Genomic DNA, 25282 nt, shown 5'->3' on the forward strand with positions numbered 1-25282 from the left:
CAAGTAAGTCTTTAAAGTTTTTGATAAGCATATACGAAAGGTTATGACATTCTTGTGCATGTTTGCCCTTTCCTCTTTCCCTCTCCACTGGTTCTCCTCCTCTCCCAATGGTTCCTTTTGTTTTCATATCAAATAAATAAGTGGATTAAAGCTAGGTCATACGTAGGTATATTTGTCTTTTTTCCCTCCCATTATCTTTTCTTGTTCTTCCTCATTTTAGGCTACTTCCTCACCCTACATATTCCCTTCCTACTTTCATATCACATATGTTATATATACATTTCAATCTAGATTTTACATATGAAAGACACTTTTGCTATTTGTCTTTCTGAGTCTCGCTTATCTTGTTTAACATGCTGATCATCAGTTCTATCCATTCTCTTGCAGATGATCTAAGTTCATTCTTTATGAACTAAAACTCTGTCACATATATGAACTATATTTTCTTTACCTATCCAAACACATTTTCACACTTAACATGATATTGTATAGAGTTTTGAAAGTGTTATTATGGCTTAGAGTTTATATAAAACAACTTTTTCCTTGATATTTTCTAATCTACTGGGGTTTTCTGTTAGCTTGTTGATGAATTCTATTTATTTAAATTACTTCTTTAATCCAAGATTTTTGTTGCAGTTAATTTTTAATTGTTTTCCACTTGGGGCTGTACTATACATGTTATTCATCTCTCTAAAAAGTTGTATTCATCTTTCTTCCCGTTTTTATCTTTCGTGGACCCTTTGGGTACCGTGTAACTAGTTAAAGGAAAATGACAGGTTTGAAAGGTTAGGAAGGCAGTTAATTAAGAGACGTCAGGAGTCACTGTTACAAGTGCGAGCATCTGCCTGTTGTACAAGACAAGACAGCAGAGAAGTGGGTTTGTTGAGGTGGAGAGGAGTAAGAGTTCATAGTGAGGGTGGTGCTCATTGCGGGCCTGCGGCCTTTAGACCTACCTTCCTGCTGGTTACCACATGGGAGCACAGTCTCAACACCAGACCTTCTAGAATCTCTTGTGTAGCTTTGAAGACATGGCTGTGTGACTGAAGAATGTTGTCTAGATTTATCGGTTAGCCTTTGACCTTTGACTTAGTGAGGAAAAGGGCTGGAGTTCTTTAACTACTGCGTTAAATTCTAATTTTCTCTTTTTTAATTCTACTTTTTACAAAATGGATTATTTCTGATGTAAGCAAAATCATTTATGAAGCTCTTATTTTCAACTGTGTAGAACATGATAATTGGGGTGGAGATGAGCAATGTAATGTAATAAGGTACTTAAATTGGAAGTCATTTGTAAAAATGAATGTATAAATATATCTGTCTCATTAATTTCTTAGAAATGTAAAGAAATTATTGTATGGTAACCCCTTTCCAACTTTTTTTTTTTTTTAAATAAGGCTCATATCATAGTCCCAGGTCTCTTGAAAGTCACCTTGTAGCCCATGTGGTCTCAGACTCATGACAGTGCTCCTGCCTCATCCTCCTGGATGTTGGAATCTTAGGCATATGTATTCATGCCTGGCTGATTTTATACATTCTTAAAGTTTAATTAAGACCAATAACTTGGAAGTGAGATTGTTAGAACATGAAATTAATTCAATAATAAACACACAAAAATCGCTTGAAAATTTACAAACCTGTTATGGAGAAAGGTACATATGAAAAGTGGAAAAAGAAATGTGTTTTAAATAAATATGTTATTATTATTAAATATTATATATTTTTTAAAGCAATATATTTGTTTTGATTGTTTTTTTTAGCTCTTTATATAAAAACTGCATCTTTAAAAGCTAGCCATTCAGAGTAAACTTATGATTATATAAATTACAACTTTCAGTTATTTAATTCCAAAGTATGTGTTAAAATATATTCAACTTTATTGGTCCTTTTCAGTTACCTATGTTAAAATATTTCATTTTTTAAACCTTTGCTGTTGTTTATTTCAAGACAGCCACAAACCATATCCTTAAAGGTCTTTCTTTCTTTGTTAGAACACTTGCTTTCAGAGAGTGGCGGGGACTGCACTCTTATTCACCAGTTCCTAGAGTGCCAGAGTGAGTACAGAGTATTTCCACATTGATTTTAATGGAGTCAGGGGCTAAGATTAAGAAGTCAGAGGAAAGGCAAGGAAATGGATGTATTTGCTGGAGTAGAAGCGTGCAAGTAACTGTCTTCAGGCATCTGCAAACCTATTTGTTTCTTTTGAGAAAAATATTCTTATTGCAGTTCCTTCACATATGGAGTGGAGTATTTCATATTGGTGGTCCCTACACACACAGAGCATGAGAGAGAAACACATAAAAACACACAGGAAGAAATTTCAAACTTGCTAACTTAAAGTCACTCACTCAACAGGGAATAAAACAGACTGTCTGGGGTGTAAAGTACCTAAACTATCTTTCTGAAAGTGTTTATCTTTATATGTGTATTTGTTTGCTCTGCCTGTGTGTGTGTCTGTGCACCACAAGTGTGCGGTGCTTTCAGAGGCCAGAGGACGGCTTCAGATCCTCTGAAACTAGAATTACAGAGTTGTCGTATACCAACGGGGTGCTGGGACTCAAACTCAGGTTCTCTGCCAGAGCAGCCAGTGCTCTTAACTGCTAAACCATCTCTCCTGCTCACACCTAAACTTTCTATGTGGGTACTTGATGAAGAAATATTAATAATATGGCTTCTTTATTCAAGTTCTAGTTCTATCACAGATTGAATTTTGAGATTCTTAAATACATTTCTCAGATTAAATGAAGCTGTTTAAAGCCAAATACCTTTTGGAGCTCTGAGCTCCAAAGATGACCCTCAGTATAGAATGAGCTTTTTATTTTAGGGCATGGGTAGCAGTATGTTGTCTCACCCTCTGGTTTGACTGACCACTGTGCCCAAGTCCCATAAGGCTGTCTTCAGGAGTATTTAAGGTAGGCTGGCTCTTGGGGATTTAGACCCCTCCTGAGTTCTAAACAAAAGGTTGTGAATCCTTTTTATTTGAAATCCCTATAGCACCTTAAATCTCTAGTAGAAAGTTATAATGTTCACTTGGTGTTGTTAGTGATAGTAAATTTACCATATAGTCCAGGTCTTGTTTATGTGCGTGCTCTTTTCAGTTAGGCAATTACTCTCAGGCATTTTTCCTTTCCTTTCCTTCTAAAGTAAATGGCTTCCCAGGTTTTTTTTTTTTTTTATCCATATCTCATTTTGTAGTTCTCCATGCATATATGTTTGCCCCATTCTTAATTCCAGGACCTCATGAGGTTATAAGGGCCACACCTTGAGTGAGAACCTACAGTTTTAGTGGGTCACAGTTTTAATTCCCAGGAGACATTTAGAAAAATATGTAATTGTGATGGAGGAAAGTCATTGGTTAATAAAGAAACTGCCTTGACCCATTTGATAGGCCAGTTAGGTGGGTGAAGTAGACAGAACAGAATGCTGGGAGGAAGTGAGGCAACCGCCATGTCTCTCCTCTCTGGGTCAGACACGATGAAGCTCCAGCCCAAGAGGGACGTACGCTAGAATCTTCCTGGTAAGCCACCACCTCATGGTGCTACACAGATTATTAGATATGGGTTAGTCAAGATGTGAGAGTTAGCCAAGAAGAGGCTAGATATAATGGGCCAAACAGTGTTTAAAAGAATACTATTTGTGTGTTGTTATTTCGAGACATAAGCTAGCCAGGCAGCTGGGAGCCGGGTGGCAGAAACGCAGCCCGCAGCTCCTTCTACTTAATTGCATTAAATGCTTTTAGAAGAGCTGCTGGTTCTTTTTCCTCTCAGTTGTAGATCTCTAACAAAATTTAAAGCTATTTGAGGTAGTTTATTTAATAAATATAACATTTTTCCAATTTTCTTAATTTTGTGAACCAAAGACTTTTTTTTAATAATCTTCTGATTGCTGCATCTCACTTATGGCAATTGGCACAGTGAGCTTTTAGGATTTGTATTTTGAGCCCAACAAATGAGAGGATGATCAAAAGAATGTTTTGTTGAATTATAATTTTCAGAAGTCCTTATTTAGTTCTAATTTATTCTAATCATTTGCCTGTTTGAAAAAAGGAAATGGAAAACCTTTTTCAATGTCTAATTTATATTACACACTTAATTTAAGGTAATATAAAGACTAACTATACTTTAGTATTTTAAATGAAAAAAATCTGCTTAGAGGGGCTGGAGAGATGGCTCAGGGGTTAAGAACACTGGCTGTTCTTTCAGAAGTCTTGAGTTCAATTTCCAGCAACCACATAGTGGCTCACAATCTTCTCTAATGAGATCTGGTGCCCTCTCTGGGTGTGCAGGCAGAACACTGGATACATAGTAAATAAATAAATCTTTAAAAGAAAAAATGTCTTCCACTCAAAGGGGTGGGAGAGAAAAAGATATGAATAGCTTCCTGACAGCGTCATTAAAGGCGTCATCATTGCTCTCTTACTCCATCTTTCCACTGTCTTGGACTATGACCCCACCCCAAAAACTAATAAAGGCTTATGTGCTGGGGCAGTTTAATAAGTCTTCAGGTCTGAAGGTCTGGGACATGCATTGTCTGTACAGGTACCTACATACACATATTTAATTAAATATACTTTAATATTGAAAAATCTGCTTAGAGTTTTATTATTATACTTTTGTGGGAAAATGAGCCAACAAGCATTAAGAAAACAGAAGTTAGAGAAGTTACAGCAAATCTCCTCAATGAGAATATTAGCTAAGCAAGTGATGTTTGTGCAGACTGTGCTACTGCATGGGAAAATACTGCATCTGTGGTCCACAGAAAGAAAGTCAGACTGGAACCTGATTCTTGTATACAAAGGCAAAGGTCAGGAGACTAAACAAAACAAAGCACAAGGGCGTCTGTGTATCCTAATCTGTCGAATGTTTTGTGCAAATAGTGAAAGGTTCAACTCTGAGTGGCTGAGAGGGGTATTTAGGACGTGCTTCTGAATTTTCTGAATTTTAGGTAGCAACGGTTTGCTTTTGATGATTCCAGATGTTATCTTAAATTTTCCAAATTAATTTGACTCCTAAATATATGATTACTGGAACAAGGTTAAGTTACCTCTAGCCTTGTTTGTTGTTAGAAGGGTCATTATTTTATGGCAAGCTGTCATTGTAAGTTTAATGAGTATTACCACAAGCAAGGAGACACAGATAAACTTATCAAAAAAGTTTAAGAGCAGTTTGGAATTATGTATTGACGGCCATACACATTCTTTTTTGCTGCTTTTGAATGGCTAGGACTCTTAAGTCGATTGGTCTCTCCCCAAGTGTGTATTCAGCTACAGTAGGGCTTCAGACTTGCATTTCCAGTCTTTTGAAAGCGAATGTTAATGCCTTGTCTTTATTGTTTACTGGTCTTATGGAGCATAAATCAGCGTTTTAAAAACTACAAAGCACGTGGTTTGCTTCCATTTGATTCTTCATCTGCATTTAATCCATTGGGGAATATTCCAGCTTACCTGCATGAACTCATAAGAGAGTAGCTTGATTTTGTAGGAAATAAATAAGCAGGAACACATTTCAGAGAATAGCTCTTAATCCTGGGGGGGGGGAGGGTGGGCTTTAATTAGGTTTAAGTATAACCCGTTGCATAATTCCCAATTTGTAAATATTTTATATAAAATTACTTTACATAAAGTCTAAAAGCAGCAGGTAACTTCTTTAACAAGTTTCATTAAAACTTGTTAAAAGCCTTTTAGCAAGAAATTATCCTGAGGACTTCAGGGTTTTGTCAGGATTGGGTTCCTTCCATCTTCCCTCAAGTAAAGTTTAGTTACTTCAGCAACTTGAAGTTTTCTTTATAAATGTAATAGATGCATTGAAAACTTTCTGTGTTTTGCTAAAGATGCTTTCTGAACCAACAAATTATCCATCAGTTTCATTTGGGTCTATGAACTCTGTCACTTGATTAACTTGACTGCTGAGTGAGAAGATGAAGGGTGAAAGACACTGAGACCTAAGACCTTCCCTTGAGCGCAGGGAAGACAGTGTTCCCTGGACAGATGCCTGACTCTTCCGTGTCTCTGGCTGCTATATCCCCTCACAAGGGGAGAGATTTTGCTGCTGGATGCCAGAAAACTTTCAGAGGGTCTGCTTTGTAGAGACAAATTGTCTATTTTCAAAATTGTCAAATTTTCCTAGACCCATCTCCTTGATTGCGTTCGTTACCAAGTGCCCTGAAGTGAAATTCATGCCTTTATATTCTTAAATCCATGTCTGTTTCCGCTATCTCCAAGTGTTTTTATCTTACTGTTTGCAAAAAAAATTTTTCCTGGCCCCATCATTTTGAAATTATAGTCACTGTTTCTGCATGCTTCTTCCATTCCTTCTTTCAGCTATGACCTCACTCTCATTGAAACTGAAGCCTTATTTAGAGGAATACACCGAATCAGTGTTGCTGGGTAACTCAGTGTTTACTGGGCTTCATTCTATGAGGTCAGACTTAGGGTTATTTGAGTACATACTCTACTTGAAACGGATTTTTAAACTTCAGTTCAAATTTTTTCTCTAAACCTGATCAGCTTACTTATGATAAAGAACAAGTAATTGTAGTTCTGTGCTCAAAGAAGTTTATATCCACATCATAGGAAAATACTGCTTTTTTTTTTCTTCTTCAGAGTTTGATGTTGCTAATATTTGATCTCTTTGTTCTTAGTTTGTCCAGTCTAGGATACATTGAAGGCTGTTGGCAGCTCTTTTAACACTTGAACGGCTGGAAGAGAACAAGTGTAAATTCATTCCAAGGCTATCTTTGCAGATATAATCAGATACATTTGGGTAGCTGACTGGAGAAATGTGAATGAGTACACAGGGAGATAGATAGCTTGGTTGGTTATGCACTAGTTGCACAAGCATAAAGACCGGAAGGACTTCTAGCAGCAGAGTAAAAAGCTGGGCATGGTGACATATCCCTGTAATCCCAGAAATGGAGAGGCAAAGACAGGAAGAGTCTTGGGATATGTTGGCCAGCTTGTCTAGCCTAACAGTGGGCGCCAGCTTCAGTGAGAAATAATCTCTCAAAAACAGTGTGGAGAGCAACTGAGGAAGGCACCCAGTGTGAATCTGTGGCTTCGTATGCATGTGCACACATATGCACGCATACCCACACATGAACACATACACATGCATACACCAAGAAAGGGAAGAGAGAAATGTGACAGCGTTAGTATAAAAGTCGGGTAGTCCTTACCTTTGTGGGGAGAGAAGGAAAGGAGGATGTGGAGGGCTTTGGATCATACAGAGTCACTTTATAAAAATCTATATCTTTTAAATAATCTTCTTTTGTGTGTGTTTTTCACAAAAGCAATATATGGCTAAGTGTGAAAACATCCAGATGTGGTGGCACACGCCTCTAATCGTGACACTGAGGGGCTGAGATGGGAGGGCTGCTGGAACTAGGGCAGCATGCCCTCCATAGTGAGACCCCGCCTTAAAGAGAAGAGGAAGAGTATGCCCCTCTCTCAGACAGACCAACCATGGATTCTGTTTTTAAAAAAGAAAGCCCTTTCTTCCCTCTCTTCAGTTGTGGCAAGTTAGATCGCTGCTGTAAGATCTGATGTTCTAGTTCATGGAAGTTCTTTCTGTGGATCTCCTATGAGGGGTGGGGAGGTTGATAGAGTCAAAAGCAGAGATCTGCTTTTTATCTCTTTGGATTATATGTATTGCAGTAGAGGTTTGTGTGGTTGGAGGTTTTATGTTTACTTTGTATCTTACTCTCTCAAAATGATAAGGGAAAGTTTTGAGTAATAAATTATAATGTTTGTTGTTTTTAATTCTATTTATTTGTTTTTTGGGACAAGGTTCCTCTGTGTAGCCCTGGCTGTCTTGGAATTCCCTCTGTAGACCAAGCTGGCCTTAAACTTATAGAGGCCTGCCTCTGCCACTGCCACCTGGCTGTGTTTTTGATCTTTAAAACATTTAGTATAGTTAAGAAAAATCAGAAGAGCTATATTCCTATAATTAGGCAGCTATGAATACTGTCAGATTTGTGTTCACATCTCCCTACTCTGATTAAATTCCTTGATTTCACATCTTTGTTATCCTTGTGCATAGTAATATTAGAAGGAATCATCATATTCCCACCAGTAGTTTATAGTGTTAAGGAAGGTAAAGATAAAGGGCAATTGCAGCATCCTGTCGAAGAGATTTAAATAAAGAACATTATAAGGAGAGGAAGGACACTAGTATCATTTAGGAGAAAGGAAGAAAATAGACATTCAGCTTTATCCATGGTGAGATTAAGTCCCCGTGGGATTCTAGGTGAAGATATCTAGAAAGTAGTTAGAGAATAGAGTTCCAGAAACTAAGAGAATTGTGGCATAAATAAGACCAAGGGGTTCCAGCTGAAGATCAGAGAAGCAAAGCAACCAAGCCTTTAGAGAGCTCTTACCACTATGAAATCTTCACACTGAAAGAGAGCCAGTTCCTGAACCTTATAGTCCTCTCTAGTAAAGGCCTGCACCACCACTACCTGACCTCTTTGTGGCTGCTGGGATTAAAGGTGTGTGCCACCACTGCCTGGCCTTTATGACTGACTAGTGTGGCTAGTTTAGCACTCTGATCTTCAGATAAGCTTGCTCTCTCTCTCTCTCTCTCTCTCTCTCTCTCTCTCTCTCTCTCTCTCTCTCTCTCTTTCTTTTGGTTTTTCAAGACAGGGTTTCTCTGTAGTTTTGGAGCCTGTCCTAAAACTAACTCTTGTAGACTATTAAAGGTGTGTGCAACCACTGCCTGGCAAGCTTTATTTATTAAAACACAAATAAAATATCACTATAGAGAACATGGGACTGGCCACCAGCATTTAGAAATAGTTCAATAGCGGATAATAAAGGCTATGAAAGAATGAGTTTATTAACATAAACAAAAATCCAAATATACATATTTAAATTACAGCCAGATGGAGAAAAAGACAATGAAAGGCTAAGAAAGGAGGGGGCAGTCATACGAAAGAGAATGGGTAGTGTCCAGAAGTAAAAGTAGCTTTTAAAAGGCAGTTATACACATTTGATTAAATACAGCAAGTGAATCCACTTATAACAAAAGATGTAAAAGAGGATGGAAGAAGCTGGGCGATGGTGGCTAGTTCCAGGACAGGCTCCAAAGCCACAGAGAAACCCTGTCTCGAAAAGGAAAAAAAAAAAAAAGGATGGAAGAAAAGACTGCAGCAAGTCATAGATGCCAACACAGTTTTGGAATATTTTGTTTCCTACTCTGCAGCTCCTACCCAGCAGCACCAGTGGCTCAGGATGGAGAGGAGCCCATGCAGTGCTTTAAGCAAGGGTATGGGTTACCTAAAGAACAGTCTGTGTTTTGTTTCCTTTATTGGTCCATACAAGTTACAATAATTACAGATCTCCTGGACTGTCCATGTCCTGTACATGCTTCTAGACCTTTGCCAGGTTTGAGTTTAAGAAACAGGGAAAATACATAAAGCAGAAGAAAGTTTTTTTTTAAAAATATATTTATTTTTTCAGAAAGTTAGATATTTCCTAAGTAAAACAAGGTAAATGAAGACTGCACTTTCATTCCCTGGCTGCCCAAACCCAAATAATGCCACAAAAGTATATTAATTACAGCACTGCTTTTGGCCAACAATGTCTCTCATATATTCTTAGCTAGCTCTTATATCTTAAATTAACCAATTTCTATTATTTTATATTTTACCATGAGGCTCGTGGTTTATCAGTAAGGTTCTGGTGTCTTTCTCCTTCAGCAGCTAAATGGCATATGCCTGACTCTGCCTTGTTTCCTCCTCTGTCTCTGCTTGGATTTCCCACCTTGCTATATTCTGCCCTGCCATAGGTCAAAGGTGCTTCTTTATCAACCAGTAATAATAAAACATTCCTGCAGAGGGGAATCTCACATAATCTCCCCCTTTTTGTCTAAATAAAAAGGAAGATCTTAACTTTAATATAGTAAAATTACATATAACCAAACAATTATTAAACAAGAATTATAGTTAGAATATTTAGTCTATTTGTATTAGGCAAAAAATAAAATATTCTATCTATCTTTGTGAGTCTAAAGTTTCATATCTAATTTATTTTTTATTATAACTAATGAAAACTATATTTATCTTCAACTCCATCAAAGACTCCAGAAGGATATAATAATACTTAATTAAACAAGAAGTGCATTGAAAGCAACTTCCAAAACTCTAGAATTGACAGAGACATATGGCTGTCTGGACAGTCACCCAAAGTTCTTCAGTATTGTTGGAGCATCCATCTTCAGCCTACAGACCCATAGTATCCAGCAGACTTTTCCACAAAGGAGAAAATTTCAAAGACTGTTTCACCTATATTGGCAGTTTGTCAGTCACTTTTTTCTGTATCCTGCAGAATATTTGACTGACTCTTATATGAAGCAGGAACTCTAAAGGACCATCCTGCCTTTTGGAAAGTTCAACAGTCACTTTTCTGTGGGTCCTGCATGTCCAGTTGATCTAGCAGTTTCTTGCCCAAATGACTAGCCTTGTCACATTAAAGGCAAATTCCATAACACTTTTCCTCAATGCCCATCAACCTCTCTGAAGTACTTGGTGCTGTCAGAAGCAGACATGTCTCACTGTCAAGAAAAGTCTAAGTTCTTAAAACATTTTAGATGTCATATACTGTAGGTCATTGAAGTATTGAAGATTATATAACTGAAATGTATCTCTGTATTATCTAGAAAACCTAAGTAACATGATTAAAAGTTTATTATAGATGACTATTTACTAACCTGTATTTCTTAGTTATACATTGCATTTTTAAACAAGCTATATAAACATAATGCCTTAAACAAGAGTAGAAATAGATAGAGAATAACAAATTTGACCTTAAATTTGTATCAGTAGACTAAAATCCATACCAATACTTTATATCATATTCTCCCCATTTTTTTTAGAAAGAAATTGATTGTGACCATTAACCAGTTATAATCAACCCCCATTTAAATGAAAACACATTTATAAACAATATTTGGGAATTTGGGTGTAGTTTTCTAGGCTACTACCTGCTGACAGTTGGGCACTGTTAATCAGGTTTTTCATGGGGTATCTTGTGTGTTTATCTCAGACAGCAGTTCTGAAGCTCTCATGGATATTGGATCACCAAGGCCATTGCTTCAGGGGGTCTTGTTTGATCAAACCATATTAGCTGGTAAGGATCCCATAGCTTTCTATCCTTTCTGGAAACAAAAACCAGAACCTCTTTTTCAAAGTAACATGTGCATAGGCTTAAATTTTGAAATCCAGATACCTTTAAAATATGTATGTATTTTTAGCTCATTCACAGTCAAAAAAATTGAAAGAAAATACAATATACATAATCCAGACTCTATGTATTTTCTATCTTTATGTGGCTTTTTAAACTATTTCTTCTATTTTTATTTTTTAATTTTTAGTTTTTTGATACAGGATTTCTCTGTGTATCTTTGGCTGTCCTGGATCTCACTCTGTAGACCAGGCTGGTCTTGAACTCACAGAGATCCACCTGCCTTTGCCTTCCAAGTATGGGATTAAAGGCGTGTGCCACCATGCCCAGCTACTCTTTTTTTTAAGGCTTTTCTCTTCCAAGCCTACATATATTTTTTGAACACACTGTGACCCGTTCAGAGGTTTACTTCTGTCTGAATCTATCTTTATTGCTTATCTGTAATCCTTTTCTAATCACTGTTATAAGTGTTAAGCAGGCATGACTAGAACCAGAGCTGCTGCTTTGAATGTTGGTTCTACCCTGCTCGGCTTTCCAACATGACAGAGGTCCATTTACTGCCAGCTCTGGGAGCCATTTTTACCACCTCAACTCTCGAAAGCAGTTGGCTCACGTTGCCACCAAGTAACTTGCATCACGCTGCCTACAAACCCCATTCAAATGCTCTATAACAGTACTGAAAGAGCCAGAACCATTTCTTCCACCTGCATGGACCAGGAAGCTGTCTCTTAAAGGAGCCGTGCAGTTTTTGCTGCTAAAGCTGAGTCAGGAAGCCTTCTCTTAAGGGAGTGCCACTTCTGCTTGCCACCAGCAAAAAGAACCTATCTAAAAATATGTGGCTACCAAGAAATGCCAACTGACTCCCATTTTTGTGGGTCTTGAAGCCCCCCCCCCATTTTTTTTAGCTCTCTGAGGTTTTATGTGGATGTACATTGCCTAACATTGGACACCATTATGTAAACAGAGACTGCACTTTGTTTTCTGGCTGCCCAGACCCAAATAATCACACAAAACTATATTAATTAAAGTATGTCTTGGCCAACGACTCAGGCATATTCCTACCTAGCTCTTATATCTTAAATTAACCCATTTCTATTATTTTATATTTTACCATGAAATTTGTGATTACCGGTAAGGTTCTGACATTTTTCTGCTTTTGCAGCTATGTGGCGTCTGCCTGATTCCACCTTCTTTCCTTCTCTAGCTCTGCTTGAATTTTCTCCCCTGCCATAGGTCAAATTAGCTTCCTAATTAACCAGTGATAATAAAAACATATTCACAGTATACAGAGGGGAATCTCACATCAAAACAAGGAAAAAATAATATTGTCACTTAAGGGAGAGTGCAAGTACAATTTTTAAAGAGTATGATTCAGTAGAGTAATATGATAATTCAGTAGAGGAGTATAATAATTCAGTAGAAGAAATTTTAAATCAGTATGGAGTCAAAATCCATAGAAGGATTTAAAAAATTAAATATTCTAGAAAATAAAAATGATGGAAGTTTTTAAGTAAAATTTGATTTTTCTGAGTAAAAATTTTAAAATAAGGAATTGTCCTGAAGATGTTTCATGTGAATAATAAGTTTAGGTATGAGAAGCAAGGAAAATGGGCTGCAGGGAAGGGGACAGAGAGAGGAGAGAGAGAGAGAAAATATGAATATACTTAGCAGTAAAACAGAATAAGATAATTCCCCCACTGGAAGGCATTAAAACTCTATGTTGTAAACTAAGAAGATGCACTGAGTGTTCGTCACGCTGTCTTAAAAGATCTCATGTTAATCTAGAGCCCAAGGCACACACTATTGTTCATTTATATGAAACATCCAGGGTAAATAGATCAAGTGATAGAAAACAGATCAAAACCTGTCAGGACCTGGAGAGGTAGGCTAGGGAATAAATGCTTAATGTTTATATGGCTTCTTTTTTGGGTGATGAAAATGTTTTAGATATGTTCCTTTAAAATGGATAGTCTATGTGAATTTTAGTTGAGAGAGAGAGACAGAGATAGAGCAAAAGAATAATGAGGTTGGTCATAAGCCCAGTGGTACAGTGCCCTGGACTAGAGTGGGGTAGGGAATTTAAGAATTCCAAGTATAAAGAGAAGATTCATAGTTAACAAAAAAAAAAATTATAACATGGCAGTAAATAAACCCTGAATTTTTTTTGTTTTTCCTTCTCTCTTACTTTCCAAACTCTTATTTATTTTAAAATGTATTTATTTTTATCTTGTATGTATGATTATTTTGCCTGCATGTATGTGTTTGTACTATGTCATGCCTGGTGCCCATGGAGGCCATAAGCAAGTCTCAGACCCCCTGGAACTGGAGTTACAAATGGGCATGTCACCATGTTGTTGGGAATAGAACTGGCTCCTCTTAACCACTGAGCAATCTCTGGATGCTTAATGGCTTAATCGGTTAAACGTTTATTTCTCGTTTATGCTGCTCATCTGTTGTGGTGAGAACACTGTGCCACATCGCTCGCTACTCAGGGTTTATGAAAGTTGATCGTCTTTACCATGATGTTGTCGTCTCAAATGATTCTAGAATTCCTGGAGTGTGGGGAGGTTGTGAGGAAGAAGTAGAAGACTTCCATCCTCTCTTAAATGCTTTAATCCTAGCCAGCCTAGGTCGTAGACTTTTCTCAGTGTTACAGATTTGGGGTATGTCACCCCCAGGTACTGAGAAAGGACAGGCAGATCCGGTATTGGAAGCACTGGAAATCCTTACCACCCACTAGGCTCAGCACTCAGATAGTCATTGGACTCACCCACATGGAAGCTAGGAAACAGAAGAGCAGTGTGCTTTTCAAGCTCAAAAGGGAAACTATTTTGTGGGACCTAGTTAAGTTGTCAGATAACCATCAGAGTATTAGTAGGAAACTCATTTCAGAGGAAAAGGCTAGCAGGTCATTTTCCTCCTGTCCATTCCTTTTCATGAAATTATCAGAAGGTATGTTATAATAATAGAAAGAGGATAGACCAGAAAGAGTTAGAATCCAGGGTCAGGGGCACAGTGCAGAATACAGTTGAGACTAAGGCAGTAAAATTAAAAGGCTGAGAAGCCAGGAGTGGTGAGGTGCAGTAAGCACAGCACTTGGGAGGTGGAGGCAGGTGGATCTGAAAGAAAAAATGGTTAGAGGGAGGGATGGGAGGGATGTGTGATAATATCGGGAACTTTGTTTCTGTAAGAACATATATTAGTTTTAAAAAGTGTTTAAGCACCTAATACAATTAATGTTGTTTAAGGAAAGAGATACAGCATATTATATAATTCACATGTAAATAGTCAATAAAATACTAATAGGTTGGTAACTCAGTACTCCTGAAGATAATGGTAAAATATAAAATTGTCATTGTTTTTTTGGTGTGTCATTTTTTTAATTTTATTAAAAAAAAAACTTAGCTTTTCTCATTTTACATGCCAAATGCATTTCATACTCCCTCCCCTCCTCCTGCTCCCTCTACTTTCCCTCCTCCCACACCCTATTCCACTTCCCATTTACTCCTCAGAAAGGGTAAGGCTTCCCTTAGATAGTCAACAAAGTCTAGCACATTGCTTTGAGGCAGGACCAAGGCCCTCCCCACTATATCTAGACTGAGCAAGGTCTCCCTCCAGAGAGAATGCAAGCAGTAGGGATAAATCCTGGTCTCACTGCCAGTGGCCCCACAGTCTGCCCCAGCCATACAATTGTCATCCACATTCAGTGTACCTTGTTTGGTTCCATGCTGGTTCCCTGCTGTCCGGCCAGAGCCAATAAGTTCCCATTAGCTCAGGTAAGCCGTTTCAGAGGTTATCACCATCATGGTCTTGATCTCTTTGTTCATATTCTCATTCCTCCCTCTTTTCAACTATACTTTGGGAGCTCAGCCCAATGTTCCACTGTAGTTCTCTGCATCTGCTTCCATCAGTTTCTGGATGTAGGTTCTATGATGGCATTTAAGATAGTCATCAGTCTGACTACAGGGCAAGGCCCATTCAGGCACCCTCTCCATAATTGTTTAGGGTCTTAGCTAGGGTCATCCTTGTGGATTCCTGGGAATTTCTCTAGTGGTAGGTGAAATTGAGTCACAGCACCAATGTCACCTGGTGCGAGTAAGAAGGAAGCACGAAACATGCAACAAACCCGCTTAGAAGTTTATTCAAGGAGACAAGCACAGGCCTGGTGGAGTCGGTGTGCAGCAAGAGAGGGCTGAAGATGGTGCGTCCAGCTTTTAAAGGCCACCTAGTGCATGGGCACAGGGGAATGACATAGCTATGGCACATGCATATGGTGGAGCTCACACATGTGCACAAGGGCTTACGTAGCTGCGTCATACGTAGGTGATACAACTATGCCATAAGTAGGTCACGCAGGGTCTTCTATGGTCCCCGGGCAGCTATGTATTTTGTCCAAGCACTTGTTCTCACATGTGTGGCCCTGGAACCCAGAAGTGCCAGCCATGCTGTGTGGCTAGAATCATAACACTAGGTTTCTTGCTAGCCCCATAATGGCTCCCTCAATCCAGATATCTCTTTCCTTGTTCTCCATCTCTGTCCTTCCCTGCTTCTCGACCAATCAGTTCCCTCTAGTTCTCCTCCCCCATCTCCTCCCTTCTTCTTCCCCTTCCACCTTCTATTTTTCCCCCACCCCCATGCTCCCAATTTTCTTGAGATCTTGTCCATTTTCCCTTCCCAGGGGGATCTGTAATATGTTTCTCTTAGGGTTCCCCTTGTTACTTAGCTTCTCTGGGGTCGAGGACTATCGGCTCCTTATCCTTTGCTTTACAGCTAGTATTCACCTATGAATGGGTACATACCATGCTCATCTTTCTGGGTCTGGGTTACCTCACTCAGGATGGTTTTTCTAGCTCCATCCATTTGCGTATAAATTTCAAGATGCCATTGTTTTTTACCGCTGAGTAGTACTCCATTGTGTAAATTACTACATTTTATTTATCCATTCTCCAGTTGAGCAACATCTACGTTGTTTCCAGGTTCTGGATATTACAGATAATGCTGCTATGAACATAGTTTCACAAATGTCCTTGAATTTTTTCCTTGAATGTATTATTTAAAAATACAAATGTAATAGGCAGGCATGGTGATGCCTACCTGCTAATACCATCACGTTGAAGGGGCAGAAAGACTTTGAGTTTCTGGCTACCCTGGGCTCCGTAGTGATATACTGGCTCAAAAACCCTAAATTAAACAAACAAATAAATACATACATACATACATACATACATACATACATACATACATACATACAATTAATGGGGAAATGGTTAAAAGTTAATGCTTGTAGAAGTGCATTTTAGGAGTGGAGTAGAGTAAGACAGAGAACAGATAGGGCAGGTTAGACATCATGTCTTCTAGGACTAGTGCCTCTTCAAAACTGTGAAGTGGATCTGGTGGCATAAGTCTATATTCCCAGCTACCTGGAGGGTGAAGAGAAGAATCACAAGTTCAAGGCCAGTGTAGGCAACTTATGTCTCAAAATAAGATGTAAAAGTGCTGGGTATATTGCTCACTGGTTATGTATTTGCCTGTTTATACAACTTTCTGTCTTCAGTCCCCCAGAAGAACCTATCGTTTTTTTTTTGTTGTTTTTTTTTGTTTTTTTTTTTTTTAAGAAGGGCAAATAAACAACCTGTAAGAAATGGAAGGGACTGGGCAACCAAGAGTTTGTGGTGGTGTTGGTTTTAGACATTGATTTGTGAAAAAAACTTGTTTTTCCTAGTGCAAAGGCATTGATTGAAGGACACCGGCTGACATAGGAGTAAAGAATAAAATATACAGAATAGGTATATTATCTGCTTTGGTGAAGTGCAGAATGTGAAAAAATGACTTCAAGTAAATTGTGAAGATATATTAAATGCTTACAGAGAGTACTCGATAAAGCAAAAAGTTATTTTTTATTTCTTCTAAATAGCTAGCTCTTCTAAAATCGTCTATTTTCTTGATGTAAGTTATACAGACACTTCTGAATTGTGCCGGCAGGAAAGAGTGAGCCGGCAGTAGAGCATTGCTTCTCTTCCTTAAGAGAACTGCCTTCTTGGGATTCCTTTACACCACGGCATAAAGAAATCACATTGTTTCTTTTGAGACCTTTACAAAGGTCTAGACTTTACAATATGATGATCTCTAATGAAAACGGAAAGCATATTCTATCCCAGTTTTCTGCGTTCATTTGACTATTCTAGGAAGTTCGCTTCTCTAGTTCCCTTTCTAGGTTCAAGCTTTTTGTTGAAGCTCGGTCACAGGGGTAATGCTGTCGTCTTTAAATTTGGTCATGGAATGTGTTACGGCGCTCCACTCGGGGGATGAGGCTCTGTTTGAGCTTGGTTAGTAACGTTTATTTTCTTTGGCAGAGAAGCTGATTGTCCAGGGGCATCTAACCAAAGTGGCAGAAGAATCAAAGCTTTCAAAAGGTTTGTTTCCTGTTTCTCTGTGGTCTGACAGTTATTCTGGATAATGAAAGCTAGTTTAAATTGTCACGGTTGCTGTGTTTTAGCCATGAGTTATTTCTTATAGTGCATGAAATGTCAATCTAGTAACAGTATCAGATACTTATAAATATTTCGATGTCTGTCTTAAGAAAAACTAGGAAAGTTTCTTTTAATGTTGGCATTTGTGTGTGGTTTTAAAGTTAATGCTTGCGGTAGATTTGCTTTTCACCTTTCTGTCTCATTTCTACATTGTTTTCAGTTTTCATCTCAAAATTTTAGTAAATACAGTGCAAACCTTTTATGAGTAAAAAATGCTTAAAATTTTATTTTGAAAATTATTGTATCTTTAATGTTCCTTATGACATTCAATATTTCTCTATTTTGTTCTCAACTTTATTAAAACAAAAGTGATGACTTTTGTCAGTGTAAAATTGTGTTGTATTTGATAATTAACAGTCCAGTAATTCTCCAAAGTAGTTTTTTTTTTCATTCTTTCTTTTTTAATTTTATTACAGTTGTTGAACTCAAGGAAGAAAGCTCAGGTTTCAAGCATCACGACGCTATTTTTAAGTATAGGAAAAGTATTTCCGTAAACCTGGTGGGTGTGCTTTGCTGTTAGAGTGGAGCTTTCCTCAGACTTTGCTAGCATAAAATTAAAAACGAGCTTCACAATGAAAGTCAGCTCCACAACAAAAGCTCAGATTTCAACATTTGAGTCTAGTGTATTTGGTATTGTCAGGGTAACTGATTTGCCTTTTTTTTTTTAAGTGTTTTTAAGCAGATTGTATTTTTTGAACGTCGGGTAGTGCACATTCTGAGTTTTGTGCACAGTGGATGCCATATTAGGAGGAAGAATGCACAGACTATGCCATGCTAATATTGTTCTGGCAAGCAGGCGTTAGGTTTCAGAATGGTGAACTATTTTTAGTACAGATGCAATTTATTTCATCTTATTAAAGTGCTATGAGAACAGGTTTTAAAATAGCCTTTACTTCACCATCTAAGTGCCTATTCTAATCTGTTGATTGAGTAACCGACACCTCACCCTGGAAGCAAAGCAGAGGGCGAAGGTGACTGGCGCTTCCTTAGGAAAAGTGCCTTGCTGCCTTAGAACTTCTGTGCATTCCGGAATAGAATATATTTCCTTGAATCAGGTGACGTTTTAGAGAAAGATGTGCACAACATTACTGATTTGAGAAAATGATGGGTTTACAATGCATATAGAAAGTTTTGAAGAACCTGTTTTGATTTCACATTTCTACTTTTGAATCTTGGTTTTGGTTTTGTTTTTTGAGAAAAGCTCTCACTGTGTAGCTTTGCTTAACCTTGAGTTTATGTCTCAGCACCCCAAGTGCTGAGATTACAAATGGGAATGAACGCATTTGGCTGGGTTTTTATCTAATGGAACAAGCTGGACAAGTGTTCAAGGTTCTTTGTTTCAGGCTGATATTTATTAAACCTATTATGTCAAATAATTCCATGAAAGTGAGTTTAATTCATTTTGCAGGAATGATAATATAAATATAAGTTTTACTTTTTATTAATCGACTTTTGTTAATACTTTTCATGTTGCCAGAATCCTGAGACCAAGATGGGTGGCCACAATAGTTATATTTTAAATGTTTTCAATCTGGCTATAAAATATTTCCCTTAAATTTGACTAAATTATTTGTCCTTTAAAAATGCATTTACTGATTTTTGTGGTGGACTTTTTTTTTCCCCCAATGAAAATGACAGTTGCTAAGACTAAATGATCAGCTGTTACCAGTCTTACTTATTCCTCTGAAGACTTCATTTAGCATGGCATATAATCATGTCATGTGTGCTTTCTGATTTAGGACTAGCTCAAGCTACTGTCATTACATATCCATAGTAGCTTAGAAGTAAAAGGAATATAAGTAGATAATTCTACTAACTGGATATCCTCAGGCAGCTCACTTTAGATCTGTTTTGTTTTGTTTTGTTTTTCCAGACTAGGGTTTCTCTGTGTTACAGTCCTAGCTGGAACTAGCTCTTGTAGACCAGGTTGGCCTTGAACTCACAGAGATCCACCTGCCTCTGCCTCCTGAGTGCTGGGATTAAAGGCGTGCACCACCACGCCTGGCTTCTCACTTTAGATCTTTAAACCACTGTTATTGGTGTGTGTTAGGCTGGTTTTTGAGACAGGTTCTTACTGTGTGTCATTGACTGGACTCAAAGCCACAATACTGTGACATCACCACCCCCTCAGTGAGGGATTATATGTGTCCCAGCATGCCTAGGTTTACTTTCCTCATTTGTAAAATGAAATTTATCTTACAGGATTATCGTGATATCCTTAAAATGCATTTATGTGTTTATTTGTGGGTGTGAGGTGCACACTTGCCATGCATGGCATGCCTAAATCTATCTATGATGAATGACAGCCTGTGCGAATTGTTCTCCTACCCTGTGGGTTCTGGGGATTGAGCTAAGACTGTCAGGCCAGATGCAAGTACCTTCTGCTGAGCCATCTTCCTGGCCCTTTTGTGGGAATTTATTGATATAAATTTATTTTGATTATTATTGATGTAAATATGTGCTTCCTGCTTTATAAGCTTTATAAGCAGGAAGCACTGTCCTCACGTTGAACAAAGGTTAATACAATTAGATTTGGTACTCTAATCCCAGCATTCAGGATCCAAGGCAGGAGGATTGCCATGAATCTGAGGCTATTCTGAGCTACGTAGCAAGTTCCAGGTCAGTTTAAGATACAGAGTAAGGCCTTGACTAAACAAAAACAATAAAAGTGAAATCTTTGTCCTTCTTGATCTTCAACTTTACCTTCTTTCCCAGAAATGGGTCCAGTGGTGTATACAGAAATTTCAAAGGGGGCTGGAGAGTTGACTGAACATGAACAGATAAGAGTACTTACTGCTCTTTCAAAGTTCAGTTCCCAGGACCCACATCACATCTGTGATTCCATCCCCAAGGACTCAGATACCTCTGGCTTCTGTAGGCACTTCCAGTTGAATGCACATATCCACAGGCAAACATGAACATCTACAATTAATTATAAACAGTACCTTTTAAAGATTGATTTTTTGTTCTTAGATATGTTATATATGTGTGTATATATGTATATATGTGTGTGTATGTATGTATGTCTCTGTTGGTATATACAGGTAAGTGCAGGTTCCCTCAGAATCCAGAAGAGTGTGTTAGATCCTCTGGAGCTAGAGTTACAGGGGCCTGTGTACTGCCCAAGGCAGATGCTGAGAACGGAACCCAGGCTCACTGGAAGAGCAATGCTCGGTCTCAGCTGTTGAGTCCCCTCTCTAGCTCTAGTAATAACTTTTTTAAACTACAGACTTGGATACTGCCGCATGACCAGAAATAGATGTTCTGTCGTTTGTTTTGTTCTGTCTGCTGTTTGATTCTTGAATAGATTTAGTGAAGTTAATAAATATCTTCATGCACCCATCTCTAGCAATAAGCATTGATTGATATCTGTTATATATGCTACTAGAGCTTGAAAATACACGTGTAACAAAAACTTCATAGCTTGCTGGGTCTGGGCTGTAATCCCAGCACTTACTAGCTGAGGCAGGAGATCCATGAGTAAGAGGTAAGCACGGTCTACACATGAATCCCTGTCTCAGGAAAGATACGAAGGGGTAAGGGGAGAAGTAAAATGAAACAAAATCTCTAAATATATTTAACTAAATATGCAAATATTTTAAAGCTCTCTGTGTATGTGTGTGTGAATTTTACTTACTGTGCTATACTTTTTAGTTAGTAATATTAAGTATTTTCAATACACATTTTATCTTCCCATAATGATAGTACTATAGTGAGCATCCTTATGTAATACCTGACATAATCCATTATTTCCTTAGGGAGTTTACACATTTTATTTATTAGATTTATTAATTATGCATGTATGAATATTACTCTGCATGCATGTATGTCAACCATACATGTGTCTGGTGCCCACAGAGGCCACAAGGGGTGTTGGATCCATAGAACCTGAAGTTATAGTCGGTTGTGAGCCACTCTCTTGGTGCTGGAACCAAAGCAGGATTCCCTACAAGAGTAGGAAATGCTCTAAACTACTGAGCCATCACTCCCAATTCATGGTTTTGCATATTTTGATATTTGGTGTATATTGTCACTAATGGTACAGTCAGATTTATGCCATGATTATTTATGATCATGAAGATAGTAATCTACTTAATGAATATGATTATCTTATTAGAGAAATAGCATCTATATATTCCCAGAAAGTGGAGTATGATCAACGGGGAGGGGTGACACAACAGAGAAGATTAATCAAAAGTAACATACTAGAGAAACAGTTAAAGTAATGAGATAAAAGCCATACCTACAGCGTGGGCCAGATAGGGGAAATGGCTGTTGAGGTTAGGGAAATGTCGATTTAACAAAGAACTGTAGACTGTAGTGAGCTGTTATACAGAGCCCTATAAAGAAGCCTACATAACTGAACTCCTGTGGGAATCAATACGGGGATGACAGTAGGGCTAAACTTTGTGGTATGAACTTAGCTGATTCCTAGACGTGATGGTACAAAGTTTTGGCTGGGGGAATGACCTTCTATGAAGTCCTGTCCTAAAGAATGCCATAGAATGTATAGATATGCTAGTATAATGATTGGGACTTAGTCACTCACATCTTCAATAAACTGTTGGCTGTGATTGGACACTGAGAGCAATGGCCTAGAATGACTTGGTCAGATGTGGCAGACTAACTCTTGAAAACAGCACCGGAACATTTGAAACAGGCGTCCCTTCTTGTTGTAGTTCCCATTCATTGTGTTTGCTTTAGAAATGGGCTCCTCATGTTAAGGGGAACTTTTATAATTGTGAGTTTTCGGTGATTTTTGTGGCTCTGCACTGTTAAGCTTCCAGTCTTTTCCTTCAATCTTCTTCATACAATGTCCTCATTGCCCTGGGAATTTTGCTGCGTTTGTCGTGCTTGCTTGATTACTGTAGCAGTTTGCTGCATTTTTGTTCCCAGCTGATAAGTAGACAGACTTAAATAAGAGCCCCAGCCCTCGGCATAGCAGGCAGGAGCCACAACACGATCTGCTGCGACTCTGAGAAATCAACCAGCATTGCGTTTTGGGTGGGAGGTGAAGAACAAGGAGACTCAGTGATCTCAACTGATTTTTAGCATAGATTCTGAACATTCATACTGAAAGCAGTTTTCTTAATAGAAGTGTTGAATTATAATAACATTTTGACTTTTGTGCTTTTCCTAATAGAAAACCAGACAAGAGCCAAGGAATCTGATTTATCGGACACTCTGAGTCCAAGCAAGGAAAAAAGCAGTGACGACACTACAGGTGAGTTTTAACCTAGTGTTTACCAATCTGAACAGTCTCTTGGCAATTTAGGTTTATTGGTTACTGTGCATAGAAACTTCAGAGTTTGTTTTTAATAAAAAAGCATTGTTTTTATTTATCAGATCCCTCTATAAAATCCTGGATATTTTGTTAAAACTAGTTTCAACTATCCAAGCATAGAAGATGTATACTTTGTATTTATTATGATAATAATAATTTGCTGATAGATTTTTAAAATTCTACAATTCTCTTTCTCCCCACATAGACGCCCAGATGGATGAGCAAGACCTAAATGAACCCCTTGCTAAAGTGTCTCTTTTAAAAGGTACTTTAATGTGTTTTCACCACATTTTAAACCAGGATTTTAGACTCACCTTTTGCTACAAATTCTGTTTTATATAGGTGTGAAGCTTTTCATTTTAGTTTACTGATTTAAAACTGTCTAAAGTAGGAGGAATTAAAATTTAAAGTGTTGGTGCTCGATGCTTGCTAAAAAATACATATACACATTTGAATTACAGGATAACTTGAGTCAGTGAAGACACAGCAGTGAGTGGTTGAGTCTGAAATGCAGTTGTATTTGTGCTTTCCCTTGTGTTTCTAATAGAAACGTATTCACATTCTTCACATAATTAGGATAAGATAAAGCTCTTAGCTGGCTAGAAGGAATTATATATCCTTTCTGCTGTCAAATTGTAGTAGATGTCCTTAAATTTCAAACTTTGCTGGTCTTCCTCATTTCCCGGTAATTATCTAGTTCTTAAGACTCTTTGAGAAATTTGGAGGTAAGACTTTGTTTTTCTTTTGCAGTTTTGCTATTTTCCTGTCTCTCTTCTCCTCCACCTCCTTCCATGCTCCACCCAGTCCCTCTCATTCATGTCATCTTTTCCTTTACTTGTTGCTGTTACATGTGCACATAGGAATACATGAGTGCAACCTTCATAGTCTGTGTAGTGCAGCCTGCATGCGTGTGGGTTCAGTCAGGGCTGAGGACTTAGTGATTGGGTGACCAGTTAGGCCTCATCCTCAGGGAGGAGAGTCTCCCTTTCTCACTGGGCTGAGATGCTGTGGTGAACCTTGCTAACGTGTCCCAATCCAAAAAGGAAGGATGTTTATTTCTTGGTAGTTAGTCTTAGAATAGAGTGGATAGGGAGTCGCCATGATTCTCCTGCTCCAGACAGACGCAGGTTAAGATCCTCCCTGAGACGGGGTCTTTTGCCTCTCTACAACCTCAAGTGTAAGTGCTCCAATAAAGTGTGTTCTGAGAAGAATCCTGTTGCGGTCGTCTCTTCTGCTGGCGGGAGCGGCGTGCCACAGGCTTTAGTGTAAGTCTGAGTTACCCTGACTGCTGGGTGGTGATGGCACTGATCACTTGACTGGAAAGGCAAACACCTGAAAGAGAGGGAAGTGCGCCTCTGTGTAAGTCTGGGACGCTGTTTCCAGAGATCAGCAAAGGCTGGAGGCCTAGCCTGACAGTGGGTGGTGCCACCCCTAGGCTGGAGGCCTCGCCCTGATGTGTGTGTGGTGCCACCCCTAGGCTGGAGGCCTCGCCCAGATGTGTGTGTGGTGCCACCCCTAGGCTGGAGGCCTCGCCCAGATGTGTGTGTGGTGCCACCCCTAGGCTGGAGGCCTCGCCCAGATGTGTGGGTGGTGCCACCCCTAGGCTGGAGGCCTGAGTGGAAATGGAAAGGAGTCAGTTCCTCAGCACCAGGGTGCTGCTTCCTGTCTGCCCCATGAGAGCAGCCCTTGCCACACATTCCCATTGTTGTGGTGCCCAGAGTTAAAAGAACCAGACTATACAGGCTGAAAACCACATCCCTGAGCGACATATCCTTCCTTCCTTACGTCATGTGTCAGACGTGTTCAAAGGCGCAATGAGTACATGCTGTTTTACATTTCTGCCATCCCTGGCTGTCCTGAGTGGATGAAGGAGGCGGTGTTAGAGACAGCTCTCAGGACGTTTCCTACAACCAAGACTTTAGTTGTCTGGGGGTAGCCAAAGCAGTGTATAGTGAATGTCATTTTTCTGTGTGTTCTAGAGTTAACAGTGTGGATTTGGGCCTGTCATGTTTTCTTATGTGACTTTCACGGCTTGTTGAAGAGAAAAATAGGTTTGCACGGCAATCCCAGACTGAAGATAGGGAATATTTTCCACTGGTGTCTGAAGATTTGATGGCTGTGGTTTTCTCCACTACTATTAAAGAGGTTGCTTTCAAATTATTTTGACTGAATTGCAGAAGAAATACATTATTATAAGTATTCATGAGCCCGTGGCTGGGGATATTCCTTATTTGGGAGAATACTTGCCATGCATACATGAGGCCTAACATCTTGCCACAGAGGGAGGAAGGAAGG

At 38.7% G+C, this 25282-nt stretch overlaps 1 protein-coding gene across 11 annotated transcripts in view; it reads left to right on the plus strand.

Moving 5' to 3' along the window:
* Slmap (sarcolemma associated protein) overlaps positions 1–25282 on the plus strand; it is a 124342-nt gene that overhangs the window by 80521 nt on the left and 18539 nt on the right. For 7 of the 11 annotated variants that reach the window (XM_050129388.1, XM_050129387.1, XM_050129391.1 and 4 more), the window contains 3 exons: positions 17527–17586; positions 22847–22927; positions 23193–23252. In XM_050129388.1, the coding sequence (XP_049985345.1) occupies positions 17527–17586; positions 22847–22927; positions 23193–23252 (201 nt within the window). Of the gene's footprint in view, positions 1–1988; positions 2052–17526; positions 17587–22846; positions 22928–23192; positions 23253–25282 lie in introns of all 11 variants that reach the window. The other 4 variants (XM_050129383.1, XM_050129382.1, XM_050129386.1 and 1 more) reach the window with 1 other exon arrangement.

The sequence above is a fragment of the Alexandromys fortis genome, unplaced genomic scaffold, assembly GCF_014885135.2.
Source record: "Alexandromys fortis isolate MF-2015 unplaced genomic scaffold, M_Fortis_MF-2015_v1.1 scaffold_320, whole genome shotgun sequence".
Taxonomy (NCBI): Eukaryota; Metazoa; Chordata; class Mammalia; order Rodentia; family Cricetidae; genus Alexandromys; species Alexandromys fortis.